The sequence below is a fragment of the Orbicella faveolata genome, unplaced genomic scaffold (genome assembly GCF_042242905.1).
Source record: "Orbicella faveolata isolate gen_17 unplaced genomic scaffold, um_ofav_v1 contig_15, whole genome shotgun sequence".
Classification (NCBI taxonomy): Eukaryota; Metazoa; Cnidaria; class Anthozoa; order Scleractinia; family Merulinidae; genus Orbicella; species Orbicella faveolata.
This window is the reverse complement of record NW_028301542.1, coordinates 8,822,370-8,845,692: the sequence shown is the minus strand read 5'-3', so window position 1 is coordinate 8,845,692 and position 23,323 is coordinate 8,822,370. Positions and strand designations below refer to the sequence as shown.

At 38.8% G+C, this 23,323-nt stretch overlaps 3 protein-coding genes across 4 annotated transcripts; all 3 read left to right on the top strand.

Annotated features, from left to right (window-relative positions):
* The first annotated feature begins 5 nt into the window (after positions 1–5).
* On the top strand, positions 6–3,807 carry LOC110060708 (uncharacterized). The gene is made up of 3 exons (XM_020767500.2): positions 6–364; positions 1,947–2,050; positions 2,915–3,807. Exons 1-3 carry the CDS (start codon positions 107–109, stop codon positions 3,327–3,329), a joined length of 777 nt encoding a protein of 258 aa, XP_020623159.2. The 5' UTR covers positions 6–106; the 3' UTR covers positions 3,330–3,807.
* Positions 3,808–4,738: 931 nt separating this feature from the next.
* LOC110060753 (peptidyl-prolyl cis-trans isomerase FKBP2-like) lies at positions 4,739–7,658 on the top strand. Its single transcript, XM_020767550.2, has 3 exons — positions 4,739–5,176; positions 6,140–6,410; positions 7,348–7,658. Exons 1-3 carry the CDS (start codon positions 4,944–4,946, stop codon positions 7,501–7,503), a joined length of 660 nt encoding a protein of 219 aa, XP_020623209.1. The 5' UTR covers positions 4,739–4,943; the 3' UTR covers positions 7,504–7,658.
* Positions 7,659–9,932: 2,274 nt separating this feature from the next.
* LOC110060755 (N-terminal Xaa-Pro-Lys N-methyltransferase 1-B-like) lies at positions 9,933–19,266 on the top strand. 2 transcript variants are annotated; one of them, XM_020767551.2, is made up of 10 exons: positions 9,933–10,068; positions 10,185–10,266; positions 12,040–12,138; positions 13,115–13,223; positions 13,614–13,726; positions 14,479–14,526; positions 15,767–15,836; positions 16,264–16,387; positions 17,217–17,318; positions 17,959–19,266. In XM_020767551.2, exons 1-10 carry the CDS (start codon positions 9,968–9,970, stop codon positions 17,981–17,983), a joined length of 873 nt encoding a protein of 290 aa, XP_020623210.1. In that variant the 5' UTR covers positions 9,933–9,967; the 3' UTR covers positions 17,984–19,266. The 2 variants fall into 2 exon arrangements, with proteins under 2 accessions (XP_020623210.1, XP_020623211.1); XM_020767552.2 differs by having other exon boundaries at positions 9,971–10,091.
* The last annotated feature ends 4,057 nt before the right edge of the window (positions 19,267–23,323 follow it).

Genomic DNA, 23,323 nt, shown 5'->3' with positions numbered 1-23,323 from the left:
TCGACAATGTTTTGATCGGTAACCGCGCGAGCTCGCCGAAAGATCTTTTTAGAACCCAGTCTACTCACTTCAGTAGATCGCGTGAGATTGGGTTGAGAGAGGCAAAATGGCTTCCATCGTCAAGGGATTGGGTTTTTTCTGTTTCTTTATCGTTGTTTTTCTTCATTTTTCTAGCATCAAATGCGCCACTCCTTACGACGAAATTGTACAATATAAAGAAGAGTACAGTCTGCCGGATTTGCCGTACGGTTATGATGGTTTAGAACCTTTCATCGACGAAGTTACCTTGCGCATCCATCACATGGGACACCATGGAGCTTACACTAAAAAACTAAATGCGGCGTTAAAAAGCTGGCGGGAATCGGTTAGTATAAACGAAGACGAAGCTTAACCACATCATTCTCTTTGATATGGCCTACAATTTTATTGCGGGAGATCAGTAGTTATGTAAAAAGGGTACCTTTTTTCAATAAGAGGTATACGAAATGGGTAGTTAATTTTCTGTCAAAGGGTAAGGGGCGGAGTACCCCCTGGGAAGTAGTTAAGGTCTACATATAAAATGGAATGGCTCTGGTTGGGGAGAAGGGGGGAGGTAAAAGTGCGTGAAAAAATCAAGTGTCCTTAACTCCAGTTAACGACAAATATCATAGATGGGAGTATTTTTGTTTTGCTACTTCCCCTAGGAGGGGATGCTAGGTCCCTGTAAGTTGATTTTCACACCTAGCTTTTCTCATGCCCATAATGTCCCACACTGAGTGTTTCTTTTGTTAATAATAGAATGGAAGCAGGGCTATGGCTGGTCACCTCCCAGCATTTTTGTCACATATTTGCCCCTGGCTAACACTTTGCTGGTATTCTTTTGTTCTCTTGGGTGGTCAGACTGCACTGGCATGAAATAAAAGTACCTTACACAAGATCACAACATGATGACTCTAGCCATTCCTAACCTCCTTAGAGTCTCTATACACCTCCAACAACACTTTGAGCAATCTGTTGTAAAATAGACTTTCCATGAAAGGAATGCTATTAACACACAAAGATGATTAGGAACCAGCACACAGTCAGTGAAAATAGCAAGCAATAGATATGTGTCTATGTAATAAATAGAAAATCTACTTTCACCTCTCCTCACCTTCTCTCTTTATGCCCATTGCTCATAAGACCTTCATTCTCTTCCACCTTTTAAGTTTGTCTGTCATATCTAACTCGTAGAGTATTTCTGGTTCCATTAGTACTTTCAGCTTGTTTGCTTTTTGGGGGGCAAGGTTCATTAGCCCTTTGCCCTACTCCCAACCTAGAGGGCCAGGTGCTGTGTTTGTCTCGCCTCTCACCAGCCTCTTGTTAGCAAGGGTGAACATGCCTGGGGCAAATGCCCCAGCAGGTATACCCTCTAGGATCATTAAATTTTCTTGTCTATCTCTGATGTGATATCAATATTGTTTTACTGTACCATAGATTATTATTTTCTATTGACTTAAGCAACCCTCCGCACTACAATAACTAACAGCATGCAGGGAAGAAAGTCTAATTTGGGGGCTTTTAAATTTTATGACAACCAAAATAATGTCTATGCGAATATTCCTGTCGTCTTCTCATATTAATTCCACAACAAATTACCAATAGTAGAAAAAAAAATTCTGCAAATCTATCATTTGGACAAAAAGTTTTTTTTGGCCTGCCCTAAAACCTATTCAGTGTCTGATGTTGTTTAAGAAATCAAGAAGTTCTTGCTACATTAGGAAAAACCATCTATAGAAGTCTTACCAGTTCTCCATTTTCCCAGCTTGTTGGATGTATGAACAAAGAGATCTTCCAGACTTACATGCTTCTAGACAGTTGCCTCTTTCTTAATGATTTTGCACTTACATGGTCTTCAAAAAAAATGCCTGAACGGGGCTGTTCAAAAACTATTTGCATTAATTTATTTCTTTAACCCAATATTTCAGGGCAAATCTCCAGAACTGTCCTCAAAGCCCATCTCAACTATCTTGAACAACATTCAACTCATACCTTCTGATTGGCGGCTTAAAATTAGGAACAACGGTGGAGGGTGAGTTATTTTTTCATATTCTTTACACAAATCCATGTTTTTTTGTTGTTGTTGTTTTGTGTATTAAATCCACACCCCAAAGTATAAAGTAAGTCAAATAAAAAAATTGGGAATTTCATCATTCATTTATTCATCGTTTTGTCATTCCTAATTAAAATTGTTATAACTAAACTCTTTGGGTGTAACATAGGTAAAAGACCATATTCATATTCTCAGTATTGAACTGGAACTAGCTTGTAATGGAGGCCCATGCGGAGGAATATCATTAAAAAGAGATTAATGTAATTTGCATTTGAAAAGACTCCCCGTGTTAGCCTCAGTTGCAAGCTAGTTCCAGTCCAACACTGAGATGAGGAATATGTCTTAGCTATAGAGTGGCTTTAATTTCAATTGAGTATCAAAAGTAATCAGGAAATTACTTTGTTTTGGTTTTGAGTTTACTACGGAGTTTACCAGATTGGCTGAGTAGTCTAATTGGTAAGTAACTGGTTTTGCTTTGGTTTTACTACACTCAATTGAAAACCACTCTTGGTTTAGTTTATATTTGCTTTTATTATTAACTGGATCATTGGATAATTTGGTTCGAGAGTTGGCTTAGCCATCATGGGTTATGAGCCATTATACCGTGCTATACAAACATGGTAAGCGTACGTGTGAGGTTTTTGGGCGTTTCTATTTTTATTTTATTTTAGTTTTCTATATTTTGGTGGTGTTGTTTGATAAGGCAATTATTCCACTCGCGCTCGTTGGATATGACGTGATTATAGCCAACTCGGCGGTATGCACCTCTTTGGCTATCTACCATCTCATATCTAACTCGTGCATGCTCGTGGAATAATTGTTAATTATTCTTTGTCTTTCCAGGTATGTTAACCATGCATTATATTGGGCAATCATGTCTCCAAACCCGAACAGCGAAGAGAGAAAACCCTCTGGTAGAATCGCTCAGCTTATTGACGAGACCTTTGGCAGTTATTCTAACTTCCAATCAATGTTTGAGAACACTGCCTTGGAAGTTTTTGGTTCAGGGTATGCTTGGCTCTGCTTGGATGTCGAGCAAGGTGGGATCAAAATCCGTGGTACAGCAAACCAAGACAGTCCTTTAAACCTGGGCCTTCTGCCCATCTTAGTGATCGATGTGTGGGAACATGCGTATTATCTTCAACACCAGAATCGTCGGGCGGCATATGTGAAGAATTTTTGGTTTGTTATCAACTGGGATGCGGTCAGCGAGTTGTTGGAATGGTGGCCAAAACAAGCTAAACACGATGAACTGTGAACTTCAGCGTGATGATAACCAAGAATAAAATTGAAAGAAGACAATTTTGTGAAGATTCTGTATGAGAGACCTTTTCTTACGAAATTATAGTGGTAATTTACGTACAGAAACAAACAAAAACCAGCAAATCAAAACAAACCAGCGCGTGTTTTACAAGTTGTAGTGGTCGTGGTAATTTCCTTACAAGAACAAACAAACAAGCAAACAAAACAAGCGCGTGTTTGTAAGAATTTTGCTCGCGACTATCAAGACACGAGAAGCAGATGCAAATTACTTCCAGAGCAGTTCATAGTCTTTTCAAATGTTCAAATGTTGTTGTTTATATTCTTTTAGAGTAATAGAGCCAGTAAAGGTCATAGAGTAGTTTATGGTAATTAAGATCTAATTATTTTGCTATCCTCAATAAAGTTTGCATGGAAATCTTAGAAATCTTAGAATGTTTTCTTTCACAAAAAAAAGAAAAAGAAAAAAAAGAAAACATGAGATAACGCGTCAACGCGTCCTGAGGAAACTGGCTATTTTTTTCTGATTCCTCGTATTCTTTCTATTTCTCCTGTGTGAACCATGAACCACTCTATTCTCAGCTCGGCATTTTCAATTTTCTCTCCTTGAGTCACCGAGACAATGTTTACACTTGTACGTACTTGTACCTGCGATCAGGCGTTCTTTTGTTTTTCGCTCCCAAGAACGCCTGATCGCAGGTTAACTTAAATGGTTTTCTCGATGTTTTTAGACATGGTGTTTCGGTTACAGGTGTGTTATCTACAGCGTTTAGAATGCAGAAATCGTTGTTGACATGTTTTCGCTTTCTAAAGGTAATTCTTTACGACAAGAATGTAAAGTTTTATTTACAAGCTACGATTTGCCTGTCTGATTACTAATTGGTTCATTCGAGCAACCTCGATTTGTCGCGTGGAAATTGGCCTGGACTAAATTTATGCACCTCAGCAGTTACTTGCAGTTTAACTCCCGGGAAGTCGAAATAGTTAAGTCTTTAACATCTCTTGCTAAGAAAAATGTTTGTTCATGCCCGGACACTGAGTTTCTTAAAAGAAAGACCTTTCTATTCCCTCTATTCATTATTTTGACTGTTGTTAATGATTGTGTAACGATCACGACCAAGTTTTCTCTTTTTATGGGTTTATTAATTAGGCCTGTTGTAAGCTTCTCGGCGGTGGCCTTTCCGCGAACATTTCACTTTCATTTGTAACTTTTAAAGCGATTATATATCACTATAAAGAAGCCAATCTCCCACAATTTTTACGGAGTTTTAAGTATTTTGCAAAGAGGAAAGCTCCCAGTGAGTTGCGAAAAAAAGTTAAATCTCTCGTTTCTAGGAAACATGGCAGTTCTTGCTACGAATGTTTCGCTTTGCCAACGCGACATGGTCCATGAATTTTAATTGAAATCTTGTCCACGTTTATCCCTTTTAGTTGTTTCGCTCTACGTGGACTCATTCAAATTCATTGTAACATCTTCAACCTGCAAACCTCTGCTCTAGTTTGCCCTTGCAGCTTTCGATAGCTGGTCTACTCCGGTCGCTCCACATCTTCAGTTCTTTGCACGCGAGAGCAAAACTTCAATTCACTGTTTCCTAAATTAACGGAGGACGAAATGATTTCTACGCAGTTGTCTGGTTTAGTAATATTGGCGGTTCTGCTCGTTTCTGCCTTCGCTCATAAGCAGCATAATGACGGCCATGAAAAAGCCGAGCAAGACAGAGACCATTTGTCGGTTGGAATTATGCGGAAACCCGACCATTGCCCAAGAGAATCTAAAGATGGCGACCATTTGACGGTGAGGTACAACAACACCCTCATCGACCAAACACCTGTTTTATCGACAGGGTAAGTTTTAATTTTTGGTCAAAATCGTTGTTGTCTCGAGCATGTAGCACAACCGCTGCTTTCATACAACTGTATGTCGCGGATTTCTGCATTTTCTCAGGCCATTTAGTTGCCTAATGCCGTGAATTAGTTGCGTTTTTGAATTTAGTTCATTGTGTTTTGAAAAAGCTTTTTGCCCAAATTTGCCGTAACAAAGAGCCAAGTATTGCTACGTTCCCGAGGTAAAATTAAGCCACATTTTTGCATGAATTACATTATATCCACTGCTTTTACAGCAATTTTTAACGGTCTCCAATAATTTCTAGGCTCAACAAAGCTAACCAATTTCGCATAGCGAAAATCGTTTCGCGTGGATATTTGGTTAGGCCTGTTCAAGTTTTCTTTTCCTTTTTTTGCGTTAAAAATTACAATTCGAGCTTTTTTTCTCCAGGCGGAAAATGATATGTAGAACGTCAGCCTGTAGTAATTTCAGCCGAAAAAAAAAAAAAGCTGCTGTAGTCGCTAAAAGTCCAAAAAGTACTTGGGAGGCCACAAATTATAAACCTGGATTTGACATGACCGTGTGACAGGAAGACTTGTGACGATTGTTTTCCAGTCCTTTTACACGGTTCACTACAATACTCTCTAACTTTGGGGCAATTTGGGAACCTTTTTTGATCCGTTTAGTTTCTGCCCTGTTTCGTTTTACAGTCGACCGTGAAAAGGGTTATTTCATGACGCTTCACTACGAGTTCTTATCGATTCCATGGTTAATAAATTTAAGCTCAATGCCTTTGTGACAATTAAATCAGGCATTCGGCACTCGATTAGGAAACTATACTAGTTACATCGGAGTTCTTACGAACTCATTCTCTTTGCTGTTAGATAAGTGTAAACATAATGGCATAAATACGACAACAGATCTTCGTTGCAGCGCAGAACTATTAACTGTACCGTTTCTTTGAAATTGTCTTTTTCTTTTAGCGAATTTGAGTTCACTCTGGGTGAAGGACAAGTAATTCCCGGCTGGGATCTGGGCTTGAGGGATATGTGTGTGGGGGAACTCCGTGAGCTTGTCGTCCCATCCCAGTACGGATATGGGGAATACCCCGTCGGAGATAAGATTCCCCCCAGGGCACTCTTGGTGTTTTACGTCGAGCTTTTAAAAATCTCCGACCCTGGCGAGGACAGTGGGAGACCGAACATGTTCAAGGAGATAGACGTCAACGGAGATGGTCTGATCTCACACTCAGAGGTAGGACGAATAAAAAAACGAACTGCAACCTAAACCTTGAAATAAAATTCAAGAGTTAAAATTGTCCAAACTATAAATCGAACATCTATCGACTATATTGTAAGCTCGGTCGATATATATACGTGTGGCTCCTTCATCAGATTAAAAAATGAAGAAAAGATAAAGTTACCTTTTATATTGATTGTGTTGTGCTTTGGGGCGGCCCGTTTCGAATTTTCAATACACGGTCAGCTGGTGTGAGGTCTGGAACCCAGAATTCTTTGGTAACCGTTCGGAGCCCTTTGAAAATTGTCGCTCCTTCTCGATTCTTCTCCCAAGATATTTCAATTTCCCCGGCTGTGCGCTCTAGCTCCCAGAGCCCTAATAGACCTCTTTAGCTTGGGCGGTTTGTTTTCCTATTTCAGACCAGTGATATTCTCTGGAGAATTTTTCTCTTATTCATTTCAAAATTATTTATTCATATATTGACGCCACTATTTGAAAATTTGAAAGCAAGAATTCTCAAAAGTATCATCACATGGCCTAAAGTGGGGCAACAAACTGCATAAGCTAAAGAAGTCTCCCTAATTAAGGGTTCCAGTTGACCACAAATTGAAAATTGAAAATAATATTTCACAAAACACAACAAATATCGATAAAAGTAAGACTTTCTCTTTTCTATTTAACTCTATGGTGGAGAGTACAATTTGCCTACATAGCCTGTGCTAAATGCTTAGGTCGCTAATCAGACTGGGAATAGTCGACCACAGTACTGGTTTTACTTTATGATGTGGGAAATATCAAGCCAAAAGGGTGTTGTGTTATATAAATGACGCAAATCCTCCTTTAAATTTGTGTTCATATAAATATAAAAGTTTTTGGAAGAAAACTGGCCAGGCTTAAGCATCTTGAAAACTTGTGGCTTAAGTTCCTGGTTTTTTTTTATTATTATTTTCAGGTCGCTGGGTATTTGAGGCGAGAGGGAATGTCGCATGGCGAAGGAGATGAAAGCCATGATAACCTGATGCAAGAAATCTTCCACGAGGAAGACAAAAATAAGGATGGCTACATCTCACATGACGAGTTTCAGGGAATCAAGCATGGAGAGCTCTAGACATTTTTGACGTTGCTCAGTGTTATTTAACAATGAAAAGCGGCTTTTCAAAGCAGAAATTGATGTTAGGCCTTAGGAATCACCTTTCGATTCAGCAATTTGATGTTAATTGTCGTCGCTCGATGAATTTTAATAAATATCTCCAGTTTCTCTTAGACTTCGGAATTCATCAATTCCCCCATCCCCTTCCCTTGCCCGCTTTCGTAGCTGTTCAAGTCACCAAACACTATTCGGGAACTTCAAGTTCGGTGGCCTGGATCCTGGAGTAAAGAAGTACCAGCGAATTTGACAAGATTTCTCTCTCCTCTCTCTCCCTCTCCCTCCCTCCCTCGCCCCCCCCCCCCCTGCTCCCCTCTTCCCCGGACTAACTTCCGGCGGGGGAAGATAATTCTCTCAATTTTTGGTTGACTTGCGTTCCACCCTTTTGGAAATAGCAACTACGGTCCTCACTGCAATCATTTCCAAAGCTAGATTTATTACGCAGATATAAGGTCGATTTCCAGGGAGGAGAGCGGGACAGCGGCCGGTCATCGATCCTATGGAACTATCGTGGGCATGTCTGCTTGAAGCCAGATTAAAAGACATATTTACATTAATCAAAACCTAAAATTTACAATCTAGCAGGAGGGTGGATCTAGTTCTGTGAAAAGGAGCAAACTTTTTCCTTGTAATTGTGTCTTTGATAAATAGTGATAACAATGGGGTGGCAAGCCTACACAACTCCTATCCACGTGTAATAGCCGCTTTGAGAGTTTTGCTCGAACTAGTATATCTTTGAGGATCTGCCCCTTTTGTATTGTACGATAGGGGGATCTTTGAATATTTCGCTAAGCAATAATCCTGTTTTTAGGAGGACATTTCACCAGAGTAGAGCCGTTAGAGGTCATAGGTCTGCGTGGTTTTCGCTGTAATCCGCGTGTAATTTGTAGAGTTCGACACCTCTGTTTTTTGCCACGTGCTAGTTTTTATTGGCTCATTTGTATTGCAAGATATGTTTTAAGCTCTCTAAATATTAGCTCTGGAGGGACAAAGTTTGAAACATTCCGTGAACATGTTGGTTACTTGCATTTTGTATTATTACGCCGGGCCCGGCTGTTTGATTAACTGTTGCAAGTTATTCTCTGCAAGTTATTATTCACTGTATTGCACTGGAACTAACTTGCAATTGACGCTAATGCGCTGAGTCTTTTTAAATGTAAATGACAATCATATGTTTTTAATGACATTTCCCCGCATGAGCCTCATTTGCATGCTAGTCCCAGTCCAATACCGAAAATACGAAAATGGTCTATTACAAGAACAATTTGCTCTTCCTTCGATCTAGCTAGCCACGAGAGACGAGCGAAACGATCCTTTGAAGGGCCTGGGGCCCGTTTCTCGCGGAAACTTTTCGGGTCCGCAAAGCCATTTTTTTGTCCATCTGTGTTTAAGAACAGAGAGCCTTTGTGTGTACGCTTGAAACTTCTTGTATGAAGGGAACTTCTGCTCATATTAAGAGTACGTGAATAAAACAGCTCTTTAATCATAGCATAAGGTTTGAGATTCTGCTACAGCTTTCTGGGTGCGAAATGTTTTCGGGACTTACGAGAAACGGGCCCCTGGTGCGCTACATTTAATCTTCAGTTCACTAAGGGGATCCTCGTCTCGTGCCATGAAACTTGCTCGTCATAATTTTTGCACCGTTCAATTTAAATCAAAATTTGCAGTTAAATCCTAGTTAAGTTAAAAAGCTTTTAAACTTTGCTACTGACACTTTTTAAGACGCTTAAGGTGGCTAAAAACACTTTCCAACACTTCACAAGACTTAGATTTTGATGGTTCATAACCACCATTTATCAATTGACGCTACAATCATGGTATCAAAAAACTGCCCAATCATTGTTTAACGCATTTTTATCATTCTCGTGACACAATAAGTTACCATAGCAACAGTTTGAGCTGCCAAAAGCGCCCTTAGTTATAGTTTTAATGGCTTACAAGTGAAAAACGGCACGGTGAAAATTTTTTTACTTATCAAATTTTGATAAGCAGGATAAGGCGCAACTTTTGGCAAGGTTTTAAAAAAAAAATTGTATAGGGGGTTGAGAGTCATCCTAAAATTTTGAAAATTTAAGGTGGCTCTGAACCTAATGTATGTAAATTTTTTTAACTGTTAGGCGAAGAGTAGGGTCTGGGAGAAAAAAGAAAATGGCGTACACACGGAGCTCCAAGATTTTTTGTGGACCGTCATATCTGAATACGGAGCGCCTACATCTTAACCTGTTCCAAGCGATTCCGAGCGACCGATCGGGCGACGAGCGCGGTCTGGGAGAGAAAAGGAAAGGAATTACACGGTGCATATGGGTGAGGTTATGCTCAACTTGCTCCACTCATTGAGAATGGAGGACATTACAGGTTAAATACATAACCTATAAACTGGCCTCGTTCCAGGCCCGCACGTGCTGTTAGCGATTCCCGCGCGATAATGCAATATGGCGCCCTTCAGAAAGGTTGTTATGCAGTAAGGTTCTTTGCGGCTTGTTATCACACCTACCAGAGAAGCGATCTGCCTTTTCCCTTGTCGAAGTTAGTGAAAGAGAAATAATGATGTGAGAATTATGATCTTACATGTTTAATTTAACTAACACTGCCTACACAGGTCGGGAGTTCAACTTGATACAAACATTAATTTTTTCATTCAGAATGGCCTCCGCTGAAAGTGACATCCCTACAGAAATGCAGGATAGAGGAAAGTGGTATGGGGATGCTGCAGATTACTGGAAAGTAAGGGATTAATTCTTTCATATTTGTAGTTTTTCCCTGAGGAATCGTGTACAATCAACAAACAATACTACGGTCAATATGGGGTTAGAAACTGTGTAGCGTCACTGCAGTAACCATTCTTCCGTTCAGAATTGAGTCTACTGAAACAAACCCCTCTCAAGCCCAAGAGGACATTCTATTGACTAGTCCTAACTATCCACCTTAGAGAGTTGTCCAGCATAAAGAGAGTTTGGAATTCAAGCAGCCAGCCACTTATGACTGTCTCAGAGAGGTGTCCCCCGGAGGTGTCCAGTGATCTCACAGTGGTGTCCATTTTTGGAAAGTTGACTGTACATGGGATTTATATTGTGGTAGTGCAAGGATTCTGAAAAAATTCCAAAGATTTCTGTAACCTCATATTCAGCTGTTATCACAGTTTTTGGAGCCATCTTGTCAGGTATAGTGTGTCAAGTGTCAAGATGGCTTCCAACTTCTGACAAGTTGTATTTGCTTACAGTAACAACAACAACATCTTTTATTAAAACACAGTGGGTTTGAAAGCTAATATAGCTTATGGGGCCATGTAAAAAATGTTAATAGGATGATAAAAAATTGAAAAAATGCAAAAAAAGATATGAATACAATCAATAAAACACAAAATCACAGTCAATTCGCCCATTTGTGGTGACTCTCATCCTGTCCCTTAAACCTGACAGGGCCCAGACAGGAAGAAAAGGTTGCTTTGGAGTGGCAATACCGCAAACTGTCGCTTATAAGCCCTGGGCTAACACAACTTTGTAAGGGCTTTTAGATGGGCTTATAAACTGAGGGGCTTATATTCAAGGGGACTTATAACCAGAATAAATAAAAAATAAAAGACATTTTGGAACAAGCTGTAGCTGTACATGTTGATGGAAATAGGATTTTCATTTACTGGTATTAAGCTTCAAAATACCATAATAAAACAAATTCAAACCAAGGAAAGCTAGAGGGGGTACTTATATATCTGGGGTGAGACCTATAGCTGGATGGAATTTTTGGTTCACAGGTAGATAGGTATATAACTGGGGGGTATTTGGCTAGATTCCTGGATTAGTTGTTACTTAACAAATAAAGAAGCCTGAGCCATGTATTACACTGTGATAAAACACAACAGGCATTTTTTTGAGAACACAAGGGAAACGTAGAAAACATGAGCCGCAGGCGAGTGTTTTCTACATTTCTCGAGTGTTCTCAAATGTCTGAAGTAATAGAGGTAATGTGGCGAAAAACAATAAAACATGCTTTTTCTATGTTTTAAACTCTGATAAAACATGGCTTTTCGACAAATCAGAACACGTGCAGGGTCCTATCTATATTATAAAAGATTATAAATTCAACACTGAAAATATTGACTGTTTGATCTCTGAACAAACCTATTTTCATCAGCTACAGACTTTCAGAAAATTTAAATCTAGTCTGCTAAGAAAATTTTTTATGGATGCTTTTTACACTCAGAATTTTACTTCTGTTTTCAATTCACTTTGTTGAAGTCAGGTAAGGTCTGCACTAGGTAAATTTGTCACTTTCAAGCAGAAAAAAGTGATACAATGTACAAACTGATTTTCCCCCTAATTTGCTGAATAATTTTCAGTGTTATTGTTAAAAAATAACAAATAAAGAAAAGGACTGTTTTTTTTTTCATTATCTACTCTTATTTTATGATACCTTATGATACCTTTATCTTACCTTTATCTCACCTTATGATACCTTTAAGAGTTTTTCTTATTTGTTTTTATGTTGTAATTTTGTCAGAACATTCCTGCCACAGTTAATGGGATGTTAGGAGGTTATGCTCACATTTCGCCTACAGACATTAAGGATTCAAAGCAATTTTTAAAGAGCTTTTTAGAGGTAAGTGAAGCCTTTACTTAAAGGTCGTTGAAAGTCCTTTAAAAGTCCTTGGTTTTTTTCCTTAAAAAGTGTATGAACCCTGTGCTTACAGATACGTTCTTGTTACGTTGTTACCTTGAGGGGGATCAAGATATTATTTAATCATGATTTTAACCTTTCCCTGAAGAGACATTTCTCTGCATATTGTGTTCTTCTAGAAAATATGGATGAACACTCTTCACACTCACGAATTGTTGGACAGGTGTGAATCTCTCAACCCTTTGAAAGATTTAATTGAACTTCCCCTCCTTTCCTTTGTAAACTTTCCCTTACTTTCAAAACTGTCCCCCTCAAAATTTCCTGACATGTCGTTGTCGTCGTCATCATCATCATCATCATCATTTAAAAACACGGTAAATACATCAGGCATTAACAATTTAATATAAAAGCTAAAACTTATCACGGAAGACCACTGTATGTGTACAGATTAATCTCCAAGATGTAATTTAAAAATATTGCTAACTATTAAAGAAAAGTAAACTAAATTAAAGCCTGTTTTACATGAATGCCGTGTCGGAATTAATTAACAAGTGTTGGAAATTAGTCAGAGATGTTGCTTGTCTAGCGGCTGAGGGTAGATTGTACCAGAGGACTGCACCACTATAGCCAAAGTTGTTTTTGTAATGGTTAGTATGTGGCAAGGGAATAGCAAGCTTATTATCAGAATGGTGCAAATTGTGAGAAGTAATCGCATCGCTCCGCTGAATGAATTTTGAGTACAAATAATTGGGTGTGAGGCCATTTAAGGACTTATAGACCATCTCAGCCTTTAGTTTTTGATGTTGAGTGTCTAAATTGTCCCAGCCTAATTCTTTCAATGTAGGTTAGGTATGGATATTTGTTGTAACTACATATTTTTAGTTTGAACCCTCTATGCTGATTGGATTGTTAGATTATAAGAGAATGAAGAGACTGTGTTCATCCTTATCTTGTTCAGTTGCCTGATGAATGTGATGAGAAGACTCCTGCAAAGGTTAGACGCATTGAGCCTTCTTCAACTAATGACACTTCCATAACTAGCAAAATCAAGCCATCCATTGCCCTAGGTGAGTGTATAAATTTGTAATTTGATGCTAGGTAACTGACAACATTTTAGGTGACTTTTTTTTAGCACAAGCATACCAAAAAAACATCATTTAACAAAAGGTATCATACTAGAGATACAGTGGCCCAGTGATTGCTAGTGACTGTTCTTCTTTCCTCCAACTCTGGAGTATGAATGGGTTAAAACAGTGATTTGGTAGGGAAACCTGAGTGAGAATTGAAGTACATGTAAGTGGCACCATTAGTAGAACACCTGACAGCTGAGCATAACTTAAAGTTCCAGCATTACTTGCTGGAACTTTAAGGTGTTTTCCAGCTCTTTTTGATGCAGTTAATGCAACAGAGTTTATTTTTTAGTTATGCTTCCTTGTTGTTGTTTAAATTGTTTGCAGACTGTGGGGCTGGCATTGGTCGTGTCACAAAGAACTTGCTGTTACCACTGTTTGACACTGTGGACATGGTTGAACAAAACCCTGCATTTTTGCAAAAAGCAAAAGATTATCTGGTACGTAGCCAAAATTTCAAAATAGAGTCAAACCTCTATTAAACGGCTCCCTATTAAGTGTCCCCCTATTAAGCGGCCTTTATTTGGCGACCAGAGGCCAAAGTCCTGGAAAAATTGTTAGGTAGACACTGTAATAAAGACCTCTGTTTAACGGCCACCTCTATTAAGCGGTCACGGTCAGCTTCTTGTCGTCCCAGGGGTTACTTTGTTCTGTTTTATACCTCTATTAAAAGGCCAGGAAGATTTGAAGTTGGACATTTTTAGCCAGATGAAGGTAAAAGAATGACGAAGTGGAATACTGTAAAAACACATAATTTTCAGCAGTATTTGATTAAAACAATCACAAAACAAAGTCTCAAAGCATTTTAGTTTGTTTGTACAGCCCACGAACCAGTGTTGGGTTGACAGACACATCGCGTCTGTTCAAGTAATTGTTCCTTTAACTTTTGTTAACTTTATGGACCTTATTATAGCCATCATTGTTCTACTTTTTTCTCCACTTTAATTTGTTTGTACTTGTATTTGGTGAACTGGAAACTAGACCACGCCCAACATTGTTTTCAGGTGAACCTCTATTAAACAGCCACCTCTATTGAGTGGCCAGTTGTCTTGTCCCTGCAAGTGGCTACTTGATAGAGGTTCGACTGTACTCTCTTAGCTGGAAATAACTGAACAGTAATTTGGCATAGTTACCTCCCATTATACAACTATATGTATTGACATGTCAACTGTGGAACTTTTCTTACTTACAGGGAGAGAAAAAGGATAGAATAGGACACTTTTATGCCCAAGGATTGCAGGTGCAGATTTGTTAGCCCCCATACAACCTCCATTTAGGCTATGATGACCCCCATACCTCTTTACAAAGAAAGGTCCTGTTAAGCCCTTAAATGTATAACTGGCACTTCTGTTACAAAGTACCGTGGAATTTCCAAAAGTAATGCCCCCCACCCCCGAAAATAATGGCTCCCTAAAAGTGATGTTAATTTTGTCCCTTCCTATTGAAGCCCAAAAGTAACCATCCCCCGCCCCCCGAAAGTAGTGGCTCACCCAAAGTAACGGCCCACCCAAAGTGGTGGCCCTTTGCAGCAGTCACTAAAAGAGAAAGTCTCTGTTCTCAACTGCGGGTCATGCGGATCGAACAGCATGACTGCATGACTGAACATTGACTTGAAGAGCTATCTGTGATTTTATTTTGAGCTGGACTGAATTTCTCTTGAAACTGTGATTTATAAGCTGTACATGTGTATTTGTCTAGCAGCAGAGTTAAATGATATGCTGTAGGGTATTCAGTTGCATTGTGATATAATGCAACCAGTATACTTTCGATTTGAGTACCAACCGGATTAGGGCCTTTTTTATTTATACAGTCTGCTTTGTTCATGTGGGTTGTTGGAAGCATACATTCAAACGGAACGTTTAATTTCATTTGTTACGCTTCCGCTTTGTCTAAAATGACTGTTACTGCACAAATGTTTTTTGACCATCCGAAAGTAACGGCTACTCAAAAGTAGCAGCCCCTTTTGCCTGCTAAATCCAAAAGTAACAGGGGCCGTTACTTTCAGAATTCTCAGTGTGTGTAGGCTGACCTTTTAAGCCCTTCTTTAGCTGTGCCCTGTAGGTCCTTATAACACATTCCTCTTTTAGGCCCTCCTGTTAGGTTCTCATAACCCTCACACCTCATTTGGGCCCTTTTTAGATCACACATATCCTTTAAGGCCCTTGTAACCCCCATTCCTCATTTGGGCTATTTTTGAGTCCGAACTCACACACCTCCTTTTGGGCCCTTTTTCACCTCATTTGGGCCCTCCCTAGGTCCTTTTAACGTGCACACCTCCAGAATTATCCTTTTCATTGCAGACCAGTTCAGCCATTAATAATAGAAGACTTCTCAACCAACAGTTTGTCTGTCACTGGCACACAAACGTGGCTTCATTTTTGTGGACAATAGTCTTGTGTTTCCAAAGAAGAGTTCTACAGCAGCAATGTCACACTGCATTGAAAGCTCATGTATTTTATATTACCTTATTATTTTTGTAGGATTTCAAACCAGAAACAGGACGATACAGTGTAATCTGGGTTCAGTGGGTGTTGGGACATCTGACAGATGGTGAGTAAATAGGTGAACTTGTTAACTCTTGCCATCAATCAGGAAGTCTGACTTCCTTTATATTTCCTGTTAGTATAATCAATTCAAATTGCAGCCACATTGATACATTGTTAGGGTAATTTTGTCAAAATATGTGGTTGTTGCATCTAAAGTTTACAAGTTCCAAGTTGATCGCTTTTCCCACAATGATGTAGAGACAAAAACTACATACATGTAATCTCTACGCTGGAAATAAAATCTTTTAAGTAAGGTTCACCAGGAAGGTTCTGAAGACAAAAATGAACGGTGAAAAACCAAGGGAAAGACAAGACCCTTTTCCATTCTGTGCTCAGAATAAACTGATTTAACCCATAACTGAATTTAACTTTTCTTTCTTTTTGGCTCCTTGAAAAACATTAATTTATTGTTTATTGTTGGACTCAAACAGATGACTTTGTGGATTTCTTTGAGCGATGTCAGTTAGGACTAGCACCAGGTGGATTGATATGTGTCAAGGAAAATATTACAAAGACTGGAGTGGATATGGACTCTGAGGACAGCAGTGTAACTAGGTAAGGAAACAATGCATTCTGGGGAGACTCCCATGTAAAAAGGATGGGGGTGCTCGTCAGGAATTATATTACCGGTATATTATATCAGCTAAATACCCTAAAAGGTACTGCGTGCAAAAGCTTCTGCTGGGGATCTTTTGAGGCTGAACACCCCAAGAGGTACCAAAAACCCCTTTTTAACCCCTAAGAGGTACAGCGAGCATCCCCTTCTCTTTTATATGGGGGTTCCCCCCTTCCTTTCCCCTCCCCCCCCCCCCACCCCCAAGGCAATGTGTATGAGATTGTCTTTAGAAATACTGGGTTTGCATTCAGACAAAGTGTCCCATACCACCTGTGTTTATCCAGGTTTCTGTTGTGTGGCAACTTGCTGGGCCATTGCAAGATACTCATCAGCATGCTGTTAGGTTAAAGCAGTTTCTACTTGACTGTTGCAAGATACCCGTCAGCATGCTGTTAGGTTAACGCAGTTTCTACTTGACTGTTGCAAGATACCCGTCAGCATGCTGTTAGGTTAACGCAGTTTCTACTTGACTGTTGCAAGATACCCGTCAGCATGCTGTTAGGTTAAAGCAGTTTCTACTTGACTGTTGAAAAATAATCCACATGTGCTTTGGTTGTGCATTACCACGCCTAGTGATAAGTGTAAAAATACTTGCGGCGCTTTCTCGTCTATTTAGACGTAAAACCAAAACCAATAACTGTTTCACACATGTTTTCCTGTGCCTTGCCATCAGCTACATGTATCTGCTAAGAGCTTTGATTGGTTTACTACAACTGTAGATTGTCTGAGGGTATATGGCCAGAGTGATTTTTTAAACATTTATTTCAGGTCAGACGAGAAGCTTAGAGAATTATTTGCGAAGTCATCACTCACTGTGATCAAGGATGAAGTTCAGAAGAACTTTCCTGGAGAACTCTACAGAGTGAAAATGTATGTCACGTTAGTTGATTTGCTGTAATTATTTTTTTCTAAATTCTTGCCGACATCGTTCACATTTTGCCTCCTTACACACGACTGTGCGTCGAGGAGGCGTCATGCTGATTGCCAATTAACGTCAAACATTTAAATAACTTGTGAAACTTAGTAATTTGTTGAATTTTTAGCTCTTTGGGTGTACTATTGAAAGATACATTAAAGCTGCAAAATTTCTGGGCGACAAAAGCCCTAATAAGCCCATACATTCGCTGTAGAAGTTTGAGTTTTACAACCCGCATCACACCAAAAGTATTTCATATATATCGCTCAAATTTCTTGGAACATTTAATCGAGCGTGGCCCTGAAGCGTTTACAGCTGTTTTGAGAAAGGTTGTCCTACAAGAACGATGTCGAAAGGTATTATGGGTAATGGTGGCTTTTGGTTGCTTGATTGAAGCTCAAGATGTTTCAGTATGATAGATGAAAAGATGAGAGACCCTGGGAACGAGGTTGATCTCGAGACATTGTCGCGTAAGCTTTTACGCTTTTGTGAAACAATTTTTGTCGAAACAGTTGTAAGCTAATGAGACGAAAATTCCCCAACGGTCCTCTGTACTAGTTTTTTCCTCTTACCTGGCATCTTTTCACTTTACAGGTATGCAATGAGGCCAAAATCATGACACACTGCCGAGCTGAAGTTACAATGTAATATAAAGTTCACCACACCTAGCTGGCCATTGTTAAGTGAAACTAGCGTTTTAAATTTTGATTGCCAGCTTTGAGATAAGCGACAGATGCATTTGTGCAAGAGTCTTGTAGAGTTAAAGAGTGTTTTCAATAATTTTATCTTCCAATGACATAGTGAACGGTTTAAAGCCAGGTTAGTTTTTCTGGCATATTTTGCCCGAAAAATCTCCTCAAGAAATCGTTACTGGCCCCTTTTTATTCCAGAGACGCATAATCCGAAAGCGGGACGGTTTGTCACCTACACTATGCTCTAAGTTCGTCGTTCAACACGCACTTAAGCTGACAGTTTGTTTCGGTGGACCATCCGTCCTGCATCTTTTTTTTATACAAACAGAAAAGTCGTTAGTTCGTCGTTGAAGATACACTGAAGCAGATGGTGCATAATCCGCCTTTTGTACTTTTTATACTGCGACGCGTAATAAATCGCATTTAAGAAAAAAATAATTTTCCCGATTTCGCCCTAACGGGTTATGCATCTCTAGTATATAAAACGCCCATTGCTCGACCAGCATGTGCTACTTGTTCGTCACAATTTTGGTGTCGTAATATTGTAAACATCAGCTTGTGCTGGATGCAACAACGTCATTTGAAATGTTGCAGTTCTGGCACGTTAAGTGAAAAATGTTTCGCGCACTGTCGTTTGCAACGTAGTAGGGTTTGTCTGTTTTAATTTTGTTGTATATAAATGTTCTTTACACGTTTGTTAGTTTGTAACTGATTCTTTGGAAGTTATATTTTATTAGCCGAACTCAGGTCGTTTCAGAAATGTGCGAAATAGAAGTTATGGTGGATATGATAAATTCTAGCCTACGTGTAGCCGTACCCACCCTCCGGGATCTGGCGCCGGATTTGGACGAAATAGTGTCTTCCTACGCATAAATGTAGCGAGCGAATGTTGCCAAATTGTTTAAGCGTAAACATGCATTCATCTGGAGATTTGGACAAATTCTTACTTGAAATAGTAATTCGCCATTCTGGTCGCCACAAGCACTTGACGGAAGCAGTTAAAAAAAGTCTTTTAGCAGTTAAGAGTCTTTTTAATTGCTTTCGTCGGGTGCTTCTTTCAGACTCGTTTTCACAGTTTCGTTACCCGGCTTGGCAATTTTTTTTTCGAATCCTAAATTTTAGACAATAAGTGCTTTCGTGGTGATGCCGTTAGTAATCATTTTTGTAGATTTTATGAATAAATTTATTAAACTTGCGATTCCATTCCAAATAGTTTGAGTGTTGAATTTAATTTGTCATAATTGTATAGCGAAAAATTATTCACATTGTACGACATTGGCTAAATTATTATTCCACTTTCCCAGTTTTAATTCATGTTTAATAAGGCCAACGCATTTCAAAATTTTACTAGCCCATACATTATGTTAAGCCAAAACGGGAAATTGAACTTAAGTTCTATTAAAATTCGATTGTATGAAACATAGAATGCTGTCTTGTGCCAAAAATCTTAGCGTCATTTCTTTTTCAAAATCTCAACATAATTTTTGTAACTCAAATGTTTTACTTTTATTTTTTCTTTCCTAAATCAAATTGGCCTGCTGTTGACTTTGTAAAGTTGCCCGATACAAGCCTCAAAACCGTGAGAAGTTTCGATCCTCTTAAACTCCGTAAACCATAAAAGCAACAAATTGTGTTGAGGGAATATAACATCTAAAAAAATTCACGGACTTATTTATCAAGAACACATATTAAAACTGTTTTATTTTTTAACAACATTTAGCTTTTCTTCCACTACTTTTAGCATGCAAAGTTTCATTCATCGCCAAATCCTTTTCGACCATAGTAATATACATGAATTACTCGATTCTGATTGGCTGAGAGCAGTGCAGTTCAGGTGTAACACCAGTGCAAAAAGTGTAACACCAGTGCAAATTACATATCGTAATTCTAGATTATGATTGGCTGAAAGACAATAGGGAATTTTCTGAGCCAATGATATCACGTAAAATGATGACGAAAACTTAGTGCGGAAGCTTTGAAAAAAGTTCTCGAACGAGAAAAAGTGGCTTCAAGAAAGATCTTCTGTATTTCCTCCACGCGATTTTTTTTTTTGTTTTTTTCATGTTTATATTATTAATAAGTAATCATTCGGTTTTCTCGTTCAATTTGGAATTAATTAGCACTTGTGAGTTTTTTTTAAAAAGCGGCGAGTGCAATTTCAGTGTTTTTAAAAACTCACTCGTGCAAATTAATTCCCAATTGAACTCGAAACCTTATGATCACCTATACAAAGGACATGAAATATATCACGTTATTAATATCATAAACCTTACTTCTCACAAACAGCGCCTGTTTGTAAAAACCAAACATATAACTCTTGTAACATACTTCCGTAGTGTTCTTATCATTTTAAGCAAGAAAAAAAGTCATCAAAATAAACGTTGAAGGGATAAAACAATGAATCAGAGATGAAACTCTAATTACAAATCAATAAATGGTAACCGCTGCAGGAATTTATTGAGTCGGCAGAACATCATGTTAAAAAATCTCCCCTTTTAAAAAAACTCTCACGCATATAGAGAAATTATGAAACAATGGATAAGTAGTAGAGTTTTTAAAAACATTTTCCTCTTATCGTGAGATATAAACAAATGAAATTAAAATTGCGTCTTGATGGGAATTTTTAGGTTTTAGTCTAAAAGCGACGTCTCGAAGCGTTTTGCTGGTCGTCAGTTGCAAAATGGCAGGCTAGCAAAATTTTAATTTGATTTAACGGTACATTCACTACAGATTATTGCATTTATTGTTCCGTTTCACCTTGTTTCTTGTAACAGATTTGCCCAATTTACGACGCGATATCCAACTTAAAATCATCAGCGATTATTTTTTGTCAAAAAACGTGGGATTTCACTTGACGAGGGAAACCACTGTACAAAATTATTTAAAATATCTTGTTTCTCACGACTTAATCTGCTAAGTCAGGTAAGACGAGTGGTGTTTCAGTCCGGAATTATTTTATTCAGATACACCTACACACTTTCTGTAAATTAACCATCCAGGAAAGGTTGCATAAAAGTTGCTCTTTTATTAATGTTTTAAGAGAACATAAAGGTCCATAATTAAAGGTGTTTCAAAATAATGAACAGGAAAAGACACAAGCCCACCAAAAGTACGAACAACGCACATATAGCCATTTGAATACATGTGAAAACCAAACTTAGTTCACATTACATTATTGAAAAGAGATAACAGACTGCACAGCACACAGACTGAGTTTACCTCTCGCAAAAAAGGGAAGATTGGCGATAAAACCGAAGAAACCGTCTGCCATGAACTCAAGCCGGAATACAAGCCCCTTAAAATGTGACTTGCACCATTTCATTGGTGGAGTACCAGAGCACTTTTCCGCATAAACGTACAGCGTTATCGTCTTCAATATATTCATTCTCGCGATGGCCTGTCCATTCACCATCGTGTTGAACGTTCTGGTAGTGATGGCCGTGAAGATGAAGGCGCGACTGCAAAGTCTGTCCAACATAGGACTGGCCTTCTTAGCAGTAACTGATGTTATGGCAGTAGGAATTCTTGTCCAGCCGCCTCACATTTCTGTTATGATAACAACACTACAAGGTGACATTACAAGCGTTGTATGTCGATTGCATAATGTTTCGAGATCTCCGGCGAACTTTTTCTGCCCTTTATCACTCTTCCATTTGGTGTTAATCATTGTCGATCGATTCTTGGCCATCAAACTAAGCTTCAATTATAATCAAATTGTTACGAAACCTCGATGGCGATTGCTTCGGCCGTTGCGTGGATCTTCGCTGCAGTGGTACACATCTTTCTATTTCTTGACCATAATTTATTTGTTTCTATTCAATTTTTGCTCGAAGCTGCATTTCTCGTGTTACTCATTTTTTGCAGTGTAATAGTTTATCGCGAGATTCGCCGTCACGAATTGCAAATAGCACAGGGGCACCCAACGGATCGTTTCGGTAAATTATCTATTCGGAAGGTCTTTAATCCCCTTTGATTTTCTCAAGAGAATTGTCACCTCGAACTTTCATGATATGAGAAATTTAATGTCTGTTGTTTTCGGATTGTTAAAAATGTCGTTTTGGGTACGCTAAAAAGGTAAGCTATCATTTTCGGAAAGGCGATAAGACCTAAGGATTTCGGGAAATGGACAAAAAAGCCCTAATAAATTCGACAATACTCAAGTTCCCCTAGAATAACCGAACAGATAAATTTTTTTTAGCGCAACCTAAAATTAACCTACAGAGCTTTAAAAGTACTCTACGTAGCCTAAAACAGCGTTTAAAAGCATACGAGAGAAAACGGTCGTTGGGTGCCCCTGATAGCAGCTCAACAAGTTTCACCAGAAGCCAGAGAAAGGTTTTTAAAGGAAAAAACGTGCGCTAAAATTAACGACTGCTATTGTTGTAATATTAATTCTAAGTTACTTACCCATAGAAAGTTTTAGAATAATTCAAGAACGCTCTCGAATACAGCGTCTCGATAGACACAATTTACGCAGTTTTTTTCTCCAGGGTGTCTTCAGCAGCAGTTAATTCTCTTATAAATCCGCTCATTTATTCTGTCAGATTACGACAGTTCCGTGTTGCATTTATCGAGTTACTTTGGAAGAAAAATCGCCGCGAGGCTGAAGAGTTTGAAAAGAAAATCTTTGGATCACCAAATGCTTTGGCTAACGTTGTAATGAACCAGGGAGGAGAGAGAGAGGAGCAAAATGACGACCAAGTGAATGCTAACGTGCACATTAGTTCGATACAGGGAGGGGAGAGGGAAGAGCAAGATTTCGACCAAGTAAATGCTAACGCGAACATTAAAAGAGTGCAGGGAGGACAGAGAGGGGGGCAAAATGTCAACCAAGTAAATGCTAACGTGAACATTAAAACGGTGCAGTGAGGGAAGGGAGAGGAGCAAAATGTCAACCAAGTGAGAGCAAATTGAAACGAAGGATGGGACATAGAACAGCAAGATCATCTATGCACCAACAGTAGAGAAATAGATATGTGTGTAAGATGACATGAAGCATTTGCGTTCGTAAACTTCGTAAATAATTAAGTAATAAAGTACTGGGTATTGAGCCGAAAACAATATGACAGGAGAGGATGTTTTGTTTTAGAATTAACACCTCTAAATTCCTAAATTGTAAATATGTGAATAAATTACAACCAATCATTCGCGTTTGTAAACTACGTAAATGAGTTAGTCGATTTTTGGCTTTAAGAGAAGTCAGGACAATTTCTAAAGTTTGTCGAATTTTCATTTTGCCCCAGATGACGTCATTTTGGTGGTTATTC

Coding starts and splice junctions, on each gene's coding strand:
- LOC110060708 (XM_020767500.2), top strand. CDS start 107: ATGGCTTCCATCGTCAAGGGATTGGGTTTTTTCTGTTTCTTTATCGTT. Junction 365..1,946: donor TAAAAAGCTGGCGGGAATCG/GTTAGTATAAAC, acceptor CCAATATTTCAG/GGCAAATCTCCAGAACTGTC. Junction 2,051..2,914: donor ATTAGGAACAACGGTGGAGG/GTGAGTTATTTT, acceptor TTGTCTTTCCAG/GTATGTTAACCATGCATTAT.
- LOC110060753 (XM_020767550.2), top strand. CDS start 4,944: ATGATTTCTACGCAGTTGTCTGGTTTAGTAATATTGGCGGTTCTGCTC. Junction 5,177..6,139: donor ACACCTGTTTTATCGACAGG/GTAAGTTTTAAT, acceptor TTTTTCTTTTAG/CGAATTTGAGTTCACTCTGG. Junction 6,411..7,347: donor GTCTGATCTCACACTCAGAG/GTAGGACGAATA, acceptor TATTATTTTCAG/GTCGCTGGGTATTTGAGGCG.
- LOC110060755 (XM_020767551.2), top strand. CDS start 9,968: ATGCAATATGGCGCCCTTCAGAAAGGTTGTTATGCAGTAAGGTTCTTT. Junction 10,069..10,184: donor CTGCCTTTTCCCTTGTCGAA/GTTAGTGAAAGA, acceptor TTTTTCATTCAG/AATGGCCTCCGCTGAAAGTG. Junction 15,837..16,263: donor GTTGGGACATCTGACAGATG/GTGAGTAAATAG, acceptor GGACTCAAACAG/ATGACTTTGTGGATTTCTTT.